Source organism: Calonectris borealis, chromosome 3 (assembly GCF_964195595.1).
Source record: "Calonectris borealis chromosome 3, bCalBor7.hap1.2, whole genome shotgun sequence".
Lineage (NCBI taxonomy): Eukaryota > Metazoa > Chordata > Aves > Procellariiformes > Procellariidae > Calonectris > Calonectris borealis.
This window is the reverse complement of record NC_134314.1, coordinates 34,424,332-34,436,887: the sequence shown is the minus strand read 5'-3', so window position 1 is coordinate 34,436,887 and position 12,556 is coordinate 34,424,332. Positions and strand designations below refer to the sequence as shown.

Below are 12,556 nucleotides of genomic sequence, written 5' to 3'. Positions count from 1 at the left end.
CCCCCAAAACGTAATTGCATGCCAGCGTCTATTAATTAGAACTGGTAGGCCCAGGGGAGAAGAAAAATGCAGCGGGCACCAGTGGGTAGAGTGAAGGAGAAGGTAAAATTGGCTGGAAATTATAACTGGCGCTAACTATTGGCAACCAAAAATAAAATTTCAATTTTGACATTTTCCACCTTCAATAACACCTGCATCCCAACAAGCCTGAATACAAGGGCAGCAGTATTTTTAAATAGCCTTTTCTTAAGGTATTAAGTTCGAGTCTTAAAATGCTTAGTAACCGCCTGATGAAGGAAGCACGCTACATCTTTGTTAGTTGCTTTCCTGTATCCAAGGATGCAAAAAAATCTTCACGAGTCTTCAGAAATAAAAGGGCATTGACAAGACTGAAAATTTCAAATCTCTCTTAATGTTGTTCTCCCGCTGCTATTTTCCAGAAAAACAACCAACGGGAGGGTTCCCTCCCCCTCTAGAGAAGAGGTCTCTTCTGCATAATTCCTTTTAAGATCTGGGCTTATAACAACTCTGTACTCTGAGAAGTTCCTGCCCAGAGATCATGTTCTTTCACCCACTCTTTGTCTTCAGCCTTCTGCAGGGCACAGATCATGCCCATGAATTTGTAGACACACAGACTTCTGAGTCAGAAAGTGTTAGTGCAGTGATGTCATACAAAGCCTGGCATGAAGCTTTGGAGGCTTCTTGTATCAAGTGGAGAACCACGTAGGAAGACGCACGCACAAAAATAACGCCCTGTGCATTTCAGTAAAACCACTGAAACTGGGGCCAGAAAAGAACTCTGGACAAAAGTCTGCACTTCAGACCTTCTGAAATTTCAACATATGCTGATCTGAAGCCCATGTCTAGAACATGGTAGGGATGTTTATTCCTGCCTGTCATCCCCTATCACCTCCCGCTCTTCTATAGCTTTTGAGGAAATTCCTACAAATCTGCTATTGTCTGCTGACAGTCTCCTGCTCCTGCCTTGGTGGTGAGATGGCCCCCCAATAGAACAGTCAATGACTGCCTCATAATTCCCTTACCGCATGACTGTGTGCAGTTGTGAATACATTTTGGCTGTATATAGTAGTCAAACTACATACTATATACTATATACAGAATACTCAGTCCACCTTCCTGCTTAAAAATCACTATAAATTCTCTGAAATTCCCTGAAAGTCATGAAAACCCTCCTTGCAATTCTGAGGTCACCACGGTTGTCTCCTTTGATCAGGGCATCTTTCTGGCCACATCTGCCCTCTGAGAGTGGTGAAAACTTGAAGCCTCAAATGCCTTTAAATTCTTTCTGATGTTTCCATTGGCCAAAAGGCAACAATAGTTTCTGCACTGTTCAATTCTGTCTCTCCCTCCCTGAGTGAGGGCCTTGGACAGTAAAGAGAAAGGGGCTGGAAGCAGCGACCACAAGCAATCCTCCCGCTGAATGATTCAGACTGATCTGAGAACATATTAGATACTGGTCTCCCCCTTCAGCTTTAAAGCAAAGGGACATGCCAAGTCCTGCATGAGGAGAGGAATAATCCCATGCACCGGCACATGCTGGGTGCCAACCAGCTGGAAAGAAGCTCTGCAGAAAAGCAACTGAGGATTCCTGGTCAACACCAAGTTGAGCTTGAGCCAGCAATGTGCCCTTGCAGCATTCTGGGCTGCACTGGAAAAGCATTGCTACCAGATCAAGAGACGTGATCTTTCCTCTCTGCCTCAGCACTGGTGAAGCCACATCCGGATGCTATGTCCAGTTCTGGGCTCCTCAGTACTGGAAAGACAAGGACATACTGGAGCAAGTGCAGCAAAAAGCCACAAAGTCTGTTAAGGGACTGGAGCACATCACACAAGGAAAGTCTGAGAGAATGGGCACTGTTCAGCCTGGAGAAGAGAAGGCTCAGGGGGATCTTAACAATGTGTATAGATCTTCAGTGGGGAGGAGTAAAGAAGACAGAGCCAAACTCTTCTCAGAGGTGCCCAGTGACAGGATCAGAGGCAATCGACACAAACCGAAACACAGGAGGTGCCACCAGGAAACACTTTTTACTGTGAGGATGGCTGAACACTAGAAAAGGTTGTCCAGAGAGGTTGTAGAGTCTTTATCCTTGGAGATATTCAAAAGCCATCTGCACATGGTCCTGGGCCAGTTCTAGGTGGCCCTGCTCTGAGTAGGGGCTTGGACTAGACAACCTCCAGGCTCCTGCCCACAACCGCAACCTGAACCACAACCATTATGTGATTCTGTGAAAATGCAGTCCTCCAGGAATAAAACTGTTTCACCACAGATTTGTAAACTCAAGTGTCAGGATCAGAGTTGGCACTGCCAGGAAGAGGCACAAGGCAATATTCGAACAGTCTGTCTGGGTGATTCTAGGCGCTTAAACTACCCATGCACACAGTAAGCAACCTGCGCTCTGCTCCCTGCTCCATCACAGAGCCTGAAACATGGTGGTTCCAAACCCCTTCAAATAAAAAGGAAGAAATAAACCTTTCAAGCAGCATAGGTGAGGGCATCCTCCATTCCTCCTGGTCCACTGCACAGAAAGTGAGATTCATGGGACCACAGAAAGAATAAGCAAGAGGGAGTCTGACTCAGAGGAGGAGAGTCTTGGTATTGTTTATCCATTTTATCCTTCAATTCCTTAGTGCCAAATGCAAACCATTTCTCAGAACTCTTGATTCCTCTTTTGTCTTCTCAGTGGGATTAAAGATAGGCTTAAATCCTTCATCCTAAAGATAGGATGACATCCTCATGGTGGCCCCTTGACTCTTGCTTTTATTTCTGCAAAGTGGCCCAGTTTCAACAGAAGGGATGAAGAATGATCCTACCTCTCCCTTCCCTACTGTTTATGGAAGGGCAATTATCGTCAGGGGATTTATAGCATTCAGGCTAAGAAGGTCTTAGAATCCTACTTCCTTATTTTGCCCATAAGTAGTATACAAAATAAGAGTGGCAGCAGCTGCCACTGTGTTTTGAGCAGTATTCAATGTTTTCTGACAATGTTAGGTGTGGTCCCAGTGTTAGAAATGGAAAGGGAAACAAATTTTCTCCAGGAAACTGGTTAAGAGCACATGCCTCCTGGCCAATCTGTTAATCTTCAGAGTTGAGCAGCTAGCTGGAAGCTTCCAGGTGCACACAGGAAACTAAATAGGGGTTATCTTGCGATCTCTGAAACAGAGATTCTCACCAAATGCAAGTGACTTCAGGATTTGGCAGCCTTGAAAAGTGAGCAGCTCCAATACCCCTGTTGATTCTGGAGATCTGAATTCTACTAAAATCAAGTGTGTGCACCACACTATGTGGTCAAAATAGGGTGTTAGGATCAATTTCTCCGTAATTATTAACTGCCAGTCCCATGGCAAATTTTGATATAACTTTCTTAAATTCTGGGAAGGTTTCAAGTACCTGCTAGCCTCTCTACTGAACCTACTCAGTTAGAGTTACAAAACTACAAAGAACCTCCTATGTCTCTGAGTTTTCTACTATTGCCACTCTACTATTGCCACTATCTTAGCAAACAATCTCTTTCACAGTCTTGTTAAATCCCATCAGAAGGGTAGTAAGAGCTTTTGTCCCCACTTAAATTTGCTCCAGAAAATGACTGCCATGGTAACTAGGAACCTTATTCTAATTTCTGGCCAAAATTTGTCTAAGGCTGATTTATAGCTGTTCACCCTTTGATAAGCTACTGTTCCACCAGGGGTGGAGAAAAGTGCTTTGGCTGTCCCAATGCATGGTCCTGTGAGAGCTGGGCTGTGAGAGTCTTCCACAGAACAGAACTGGAACTCAACTAGCTGTGTTCATAGCTGCCGTGGTTTGCATTTAGTACTTAACTAATCCAATGAGCTAAGGCACACAATTGCACATAAGCAAACTTCAGCTTAAGTACATACATATATATAGTTCTGTGATTTCTCTGATTGAAATTCGCTGTATATTAACTGGGGTTGTTTCACTTCAAGGCATCTTATACCCACAAACAATATAGTTGTCTCAGGGTATCTAGTGTTTGAATGTACACTTCAAACCTTTAAACTATTTTTCCTTTAAAATGGTGTCTGTCTCCCCCGTTTTTGCAAATGATGGTTTGTTTCTCTCTTCAGCCTCCTTGAAAACTTTCCCTCTCACACTTCCTCACAATTTGTTAGTCACATCAAAGTCACCTGAGGGCAACATCTGGACTTCAGGCTAGACACACCAGCCGCTCAACACGAACCTCTTCCCTTTCAGCTACAGGAGTATCTACCATGCAAAACAGGAAAAATGCCTCCAATCTGAATTAGTCTGCAGAGCAGGCCATGGCACATTCTACTACCGTCCTACGCAAACATTTATTCAGACAGGAGCAGCAGAAGCTTGGGTCTGTAAGGCCAAGCTCCAATTAAAAGAGTTGCTAGAGACTACAGTCTTCAGAGATACCCGCAAAATCTGGCACAGTCCGTGTGAAACGGGGAAACAAGAGTGGATGAGAGTTGAGTCTACCACGGTGTGCTGGTTTTGGCTGGGATAGAGTTAATTTTCTAGCTAGTTTGGGGCTATGTTTTGGATTTGCAGCGTGGATAATACAGAGATGTTTTCGTTATTGCTGAGCAGTGCTTACACAGAGTCAAGGCCTTTGCTGCTTCTCACACCACCCCACCAGCGAGTAGGCTGGGGGTGCACAAGAAGTAGGGAGGCGACGCAGCTGGGACAGCTGACCCCAACTGATCAAAGGGATATCCCATACCATATGACGTCGTGCTCAGCATATAAAGCTGGGGGAAGAAGAAAGAAGGGGGGGGACTTTTGGGGCGATGGCGTTTGTCTTCCCAAGTAACCGTTAGGTGTGATGGAGCCCCGCTTTCCTGGAGATGGCTGAACACCTGCCTGCCGATGGGAAGTAGGGAATGAATTCCTAGTTTTGCTTTGCTTGTGCGCGCGGCTTTTTCTTTACCTATTAAACTGTCTTTATCTCAACCCACGAGTTTTCTCACTTTTACTCTTCCGATTCTCTCCCTCATCCCACCAGGTGGGAGTGAGCCAGCAGCTGTGTGGGGCTTAGTAGCCGGCTGGGCTTAAACCACGACACTCCTTTTTGGCACCCAATATGGGGTTCGAGATAACGACAGGTTTGATTGGAATGTGCTAGATCAAATTTATAGCTGTTATTGCTGTTTAGCTATTAATCAGCAGGCTTCTGTGCTTGCCATGGGGCTTGCTTGCCTTCCTGTAGTGCTCGTTAGTGGCTGCTTTTTGCTTTCGCTGCTTGCTGTACTGCTGTACTGCTGATCATCTTACTGTGCTGTGCCCGGGAACATTTTGATAACAGCAATGGCGATGCGCCTGGGCTGGCGGATGGCCAGGGCATCGCTGCTGTTTCTGTGCTGCTGTGCTGGACAGGCTGGAACTCCAGTGTGAACTCAAGTCGAAGGGACTGTGACCTGTGGATGAGTCCACGCGGGAGCAGGACACCCCGAAGCATCTGTGGCCATGAATAAGCCCATGCCAGAGCAGGTACATCTCGAAGCATATGTGGCTGTGGTTAGGCCTACGCCTCTGAAGGGATTGTGGCCCAAGGATAAGTCCATGCTGGAGAAGGTACACTTCAAAGCATCTGTGGCTGTGGGTAAGTCCATGCTGCAGCAGGTACACCTTGAAGCATCAGTGGCTGTGCATGAGGTCATGCTGGAGTACCTCAAAGCATGTGGCCATGGATAAGCCTACGACAGAGCAAGTACACCCCTGAAGGGACTGCAGCCATGGGTAAGGCCATGTTGGAGCAGGTTTACTTCTGAAGGGACTGTGGCTGTGGGTAAGGCCACGCCGGAGCAGGTATATCTCTGGAGGCATTGTGGCCCATGGAGAAGGCCACCCTGGAACAGGTGCACCTCAAAGCGACTGTGGCTGTGGATAAGTCTATGCCGCAGCAGCTATACCCCTGGAGAGACTGTGGCTCATAGATAAGGCTCCACCTGGAGCAGGTACAACCCTAAGTGACAGCAGTCTGTGGATAAGTCCAAGCCAGAGCAGGGGCAAGGGAGGAGTTCATTGCAATGTTCAACCCGATGGTCTGGTCCAAAGGGACCAGGGGTGGAGACTGTAATGGAAATACCTTTAAATTGTTGTAACCCATGATTTGAGTTGCATGTTATGGGAATTACTATAGCAGGAACCACCTGAACCAATGGAGGACAAGCCTTACGAGAAGCAGTGCAAGTGCAGCAGTGACCCAACGAGAGCTGGCTTTGGTGCCCAGTAACTCCACACAACACACCACTTCTGTCCTGAGTGACCACCATAACAGATGGAGCCCAAAGTCATGGACTAAATGAACTCAATGGACATTTTGTGGACATTTTAAAGACATTTTATAGGGGTGGTCCATAGACTAAGGGAATGATATCTGTGTATTGTATCAAAGGATGGGAAGGGGGGTGGCGGTTAATGAGAATGTATAGGATAGTGTAGGACCTGAGCATGATGTAAACGGTATGGAATAAGGGGTGGAGAATGTGCTGGTTTTGGCTGGGATAGAGTTGATTTTCTTCACAGTAGCTAGTATGGGGCTACGTTTTGGATTTGTGCTGCAAACAGTGTTGATAATGCAGACATGTTTTTGTTACTGCTGAGCAGTGCTTACACAGAGTCAAGGCCTTTGCTGCTTCCCACACCACCCCACCAGCGAGTAGGCTGGGGGTGCACAAGAAGTTGGGAGGGGACACAGCCAGGACAGCTGACCCCAACTGACCAAAGGGATATTCCATGCCATATGATGTCATGCTCAGCATATAAAGCTGGGGGAAGAAGAAGGAAGGGGAGGACGTTCGGAGTGATGGCGCTTTGTCTTCCCAAGTAACTGTTATACGTGATGGAGCCCTGCTTTCCTGGAGATGGCTGAACACCTGCCTGCCAATGGGAAATAGTGAGTGAATTCCTCATTTTGCTTTGCTTGCGTGCACGGCTTTTGCTTTACCTATTAAACTGTCTTTATCTCAACCCACGAGTTTTCTCACTTTTGCTCTTCCAATTCCCTCCCCCATCCTACTGAGGGGGGAGTGAGCGAGTGGCTGGGTAGTGCTTAGTAGCCGGCTGGGGTTAAACCACAACACATGGTGAAGCTCCACCTACTCAACAGACTGCTCTCCATGCTTCTGTCAAAGGTGTGGCAGGCAGGAAGGTGAAGCCCTCCCAACCACAGATGAACAAAAAGGCAAAGCTCTGAAGCCCCGACACAAGATCATTCAGCTTGGAGGGAGGAGGACCTGCTTCCTACTCCCAGACCTCTCAGTATTTTAAACTTCTCTGACTCATTTAAAAAAGGCTACATTAACAGCCCTGGGTAACCAGAAGCATGCAGCATGAGAGCAAGACAGCTCCTCTGCAAGGAGAGCTCTTCCTATTGCGCTTGACATTGAGTTAGGCTCCTGGGCTCCTTCTCTGTACAGGGAGCCAAACTGTTTCCACTAAGTTATAATATAATGGCACTTGTCTAGGACACAATTTCTTCAAGCTGGTAAGTGTACTGGGCTTAGGTAACCACTTCCTAACCACCAGGCTATTACACCTAGGGTAGCTGGAAGCAGTAACACTTGCCTGTCCCCTACATGTTAGGAAAGCGGCCATCGCTGTGCCAATAGCACTTTGAGTTCAACACTGAGTATCAATACGCATTATAGAGATACTGTATTAGCGTCAGGTCTTTCAGAGGACTTAAGCATATGACTACGTAGTTTGTGACTCCCAAACAGGCTTAGGTATAAGGCAGACAGCAAGCAATTCAGCAGCCAAGGCACTCATGCTCTGGTCCTGTATGGGCTGGACACACAGGAACACCCAGCTTCTCAGGTGCACCATTATGGAAAAATTTCGTGAACTGCACTCAAAGTGCCTCAGTTTCTACTTAGTGCCAGGTAAGCATGAAAATGCTTATGTGGATTTGAGTCTTCAGTGCCATACACCAGAGTGGGACTGCACTTCGTCACACAAAGGCATGGATATGCTTTCAGGAGTACCTAGTGACACTGTCCATATTACAGCAGGAATGCAAAACCCATCTTTGGATGTAAAGGCAATTTCAAGGCAATCAGCTAACGTTAAAGTGTTCCTCATGCCTGTTCATAAAAAAAGCAAAAGGAGGAACCTTCACAAAAGCCCTAACTCCTCAACACATTGCTCCAAGGTATTCAACAGGTCATAGGATAGCAGAACGTTCCACAAACACCACACACAGCGGTTTGAAATCTGATATTGGAAGGGTGAGGGGAGGACGAGGTCTCTGCCACTGACCAGGTATACCTAGAAAAAGAAAGTCATACTGGCCAGTACAAGCTGCATGCCTTTATCCTAAGAGTGTGACAAGCTCCGTAAGCCCCAGACTGCTGAAGGAAACTCAGTGGGCCAACGAACTAACAGATAGGGCGAGTTCCTGGAAAGAGACAAGCAGGTGGTTTCAAACCGAAGCATGCATTTCTGCTTTTCTCCGGAGCAAGCAGAGGAAGCATTACATTGTCCATAGTCCCGCTCCCAGTAACAGCGCCCTGCTCCCAGGCTGGCACGCTGCAGTACGTGCTGATGTCAGCATGGACTGGCAGAGAGGTTTTAGACGAAGGCTTTTAGCTCAGAATCAGAAACAGGGCTCAGGAAGACAGAGAGGTACAGACCCGGAGGAGAGAGACACAGCCTCTTTACCGATGACCCTAATCTCTTTCACTTCTCCTGAAACCCATATAGTCTACTCACAGAAACACCTCAAATTCCCTTGGATCCACAATTTTATGATCATCATGTGAAGAATACAGTAGTATAACCAATAATTCTTCCTTGAGTTTTCTGCCATGAGGAATGCTGGAAAGGAAAATTACAAGTAGTGTTTTAAAAATTCTTATTGCTATCGGGACATCCAGAACAGGAGAGAAATGCTGCACCCTTTTTATCCCTTACGATTCATGAGACAGCATGCATCCAGCCTCTGATCGGCCCAGGATTGAAGGTAGCCTAGTTTGCAACACAGATCAGCTTCACTTCCAGGGGACGTTACAGATTTGCACGTGGGTGTTACAGACAGAAACACTTCTCCGCCGGGTGGTTTTAAGTGAAAACTGGTGGCTGTTTTGCTGAGACATTTGGATAATCAGAAAAACTTTTACTGAAGATAATAGGAAGGGATGGTGACGATATATGACTTTTATAATATAGCTGTGCCATCTGGATAACACCATTGTATATTTGTAACAAACCTCTACAAAATTATGGAAGTAAATTCTTGACTCAAAATCCAATCTTACTCTCTTGAAAGATGTGTCTAACTCTTGACCCTAAAAGGAAGTAAGTGCTCAGCATACAGAAAAGGCAAACGATCTCAGAAAATCTAGTGGCTCGCTGTAAGAGTCGAATCATAATCCATATGACAACTATTTACTGTGACTTAATTTTTGAAAACCAGCGATATAGCTAAAGTAAGTATACAGGTTTGTAAGTTTCCCAATGTATTTTCTAATAGAAAATAGGCTCTTTATTTAAAGAAAAAAATGTATTTAAAATCACAATTTCTCAGACCAATGGAGAGCCTAGACTGTTATTTTCATTATTTGAAGAACTGTTGTAAGGAAATACTAACTTTGGGTATCACAAACCTTTGAAGATAATACAAAGTAATTTCAAGTTGAATTCACAAAGCACAATTTTTGACCTCTTCTAAAAATTGTACAGTGTCCAAAATTCACTTAGTAAAACTGCTGAAAATTCCCATAATCTCACAGAAAAGGAAGTATCAATCTAGAATTCAGAAATGCCAATCCAAAAGAAGAGCAGAAGAAAAAAAATGGGGGAAAAAAAAGGAGGAAGATTTATCCTCTACCCCATGTTAACAAGAACAGGGCTGAGAAATTACCATCTCTACCAACAAAAGTTCATTCTTGCAGTGACTGTAAGATTTATAGTATTGCTCTACAACATCACCACAGAACCAGTAATCTTCTTCACGGAATAAAAGCTAAATATTTATAGGGAAGTAGCTGTGCTGGAGGACAAGGAATGGGAGAAGGATAAATGTAGTTCAGAGCCTTTGAGCTACTCCTTTTTTAATTTTCTTCTGCTAAATAGAAACTGAAGAGGGATCCTTCACTTACGTTTCCCCACATTGACTAATACGATTCATTTTCACAAAACATTTCTCGTTTCAACCAGCCCACCTCCAAGACTAGCCACACCCCAAGCATAATAACGAACAGCAACAGCAAACTGAACTCTTCGTCTTGGACCGAGATCCAAACACCACGCTCCCAACGTGAGACCCTCTCCTCGGCAATACGCAACGCTAGCAGCTGGGCCTCAGTACTCGCCGTTGCAATCACCTCCAGCAGCCCCTGTAAAAATTCAGAGCCAGGCACCAATGGGAAGGGACAGAGACGGCAATATATGAAATGCTGTGCTAGCTTCACCACGCACAGCGCGCGGGGCCAAAGTCGGGAGCCTGCGGGGGTTTGGTCTCTCCATCGGTCAGAGAAAGCCACGGGGAAGAGCTGGCAGCCGCATTGTTCAAGTGGGTATTTCCACTGCTGCCAAAAGAAATACCCAGCTCACGTCACACCTTCAGAGCATCCCTTCCAAGCACAGGTGTGTGCAACCAGAAGGCAGTGAGGTAAGGATACACCTCCCGTAGCAGGGAGGGTCCGGGTAACGTCAGAGGTTTGCACGTATTCCAGTCACCTCTCCTACCGTTTCCCCCCCAGAGCGAACAGGCCTGACGGGTAGTCAGAAGAGGAGAAACCCTGATTCTCCTCCACAGGCCACAGCTTCAATCTGTTTATTCTCATCACTTGCAGCAGGCAATTTGGTAACGTTACGTTTGAAGCCTCCTATTGACGGAGGAGGCTAGAAAATGTGGTCACATGCGCCGTTTGGCAAGGATGTGGGGAGGATGAGAGAGAAAAGGTTCACAAGAGGCTGTGGGGACCCGGTTTCCAAACATGGCACCTACCCACACCCCGCGCTCCCCGCAACCCTCCCCGTGCCGCCGGCAGCGGGATAAACCCGCTCCCCCTCCGTCCCGCCAGCACGCACGCACGCTTCCCCTCTGTAACGAGCAGTGCGACTAATTGCATTTATTTCCTAATTACGGACGTCTTGCTGTCCCCACAGCGAGCCGCCTCCCAGCCGCTGCCCTCCCGGGAGCAGGCGACGAGCGGGCCGGGGGCGGCGGTTGGGGGCGCGGCGCGCGGGGCGGCGGTTGGGGCGGGGAGGGGAGGACAGGGCGGCGGTTGGGGGCAGCCGCCTCAGCCCCGCGGCGAGCGGCAGCGGAGGCCGAGCCAGGCGGGGGCAGCACGGCGGCCGCGGAGGCTCCCGCAGGCAGGGAAACCCCACCCAGCGGCCCCTCCTGAGAGAGGCGGGGTTTTGGGGACCCCAAAGGAATCCCACCTCACCCCTCACCCCCATGTCGGGGTTTCCGCCCGCCCCTTCGCCCGCCCTCTGCCGCTGGCTCCCTCGGGGCGGGGAGGGCCGCCGTCCCGCTCCGTCCCGCCGTGCCGGGCTCCCCCGGCAGCTCTGCCTCAGGAGGAGCTGCCCAGGGTGGGGGAGGACGGCCGGGGAGGAGGAAGTTATGGGTCGGGAGCGGGACCGGAGCTCCGCAGCGCCAGCCCCGGTGAGGGGTCCCTGCGGGGCGGCCCGCCGAGCAGGGCGAAGCCGGCTGGCCCCGGGCACCGGCCGGCTCCCGCTGTGGCAGCGCCCGCTCCCGCCCGCCGGCGATCAGAGCGTGAATGAGTGCCTGAATGAATGAATGACTGCCGTCTGCTTACTTGAGCATGGCCTCTTCTTTCTCCTCCTCTTCTTTCTGCCGGTCCATCACTGCCATGATAATGTTCCTCTCCTCCTCTGTCAGGTGGCTCAGGTCGGGCAGCTCCTGCATCGGGGGGGGCACCGTGGGCGGGCGAGGGCCGCGGGGCCCCACCGAAGAAGACATTTTCTTTCCGCCTCTCCCTTACACCTTCTACCTTTGCACGGCAAACCAAGCCAGCCTCTCCTCCGCCCCCTTCACAGTGTAGTCCTCCGAGCAGCAGCAGCCGGCAGCTCTCTGGCAGCAGCGGAGGAGGCGGAGACCCAGCCTTTCATGGTTGCTTGCATCCACCCCGGCCCGGCTGCTGCTGCTTGCTCCCTTTGTTTCCGCGGCTTCAGGGAGCTCGGGGGCTGCCGTGCCGCCGCCCGCAGCCCATCCTCCCGGCGGTGGGCGTGCGGGGCGGGGGTGCCGTGGCGCGGAGGGCTCCTGATCGCCGCTGGCGGGCTGCGTGCGGGGGGGGGGGGGGGGGGCGGTGCGCGCCGCGGGCCGGCCGGGAAGGGCGGGTGCTGCCGCCGCCGCCGAAATGCTCCGCCGCTGCGAGCCTGGCGCTGTGAGGAGGGAGGGGGAGTTGGGTGCCGGTGAGGCGGAGTCCGAGGCGCGCCGCCGCTGCCTCACGGGCGGCCGCGCTGCCTGCCCCTGCCCATGCCCATGCCCATGCCGGGGACCCGGGCCGGCCGCGCCTCTCCCCGCCGCTCCCCTCGCTCGTCCCGCGGCCGCACAGTCACGGCGTTGGTTCCGGCACT

At 49.5% G+C, this 12,556-nt stretch overlaps 1 protein-coding gene across 2 annotated transcripts in view; it reads right to left on the bottom strand.

Annotated features, from left to right (window-relative positions):
- Positions 1–12,265, bottom strand: part of RIMS1 (regulating synaptic membrane exocytosis 1) — a 348,914-nt gene extending 336,649 nt beyond the window's left edge. Inside the window, exon 1 of one of the 2 annotated variants that reach the window (XM_075145318.1) lies at positions 11,776–12,265. Coding sequence is in view for 1 of the 2 variants with exons in the window: in XM_075145319.1 (XP_075001420.1) it covers positions 11,776–11,939 (164 nt within the window). In the remaining variant the exon portion in view is untranslated. The remainder of the gene's footprint in view (positions 1–11,775) is intronic. The other variant, XM_075145319.1, reaches the window with a different exon arrangement.
- Between the last annotated feature and the right edge of the window lie 291 nt (positions 12,266–12,556).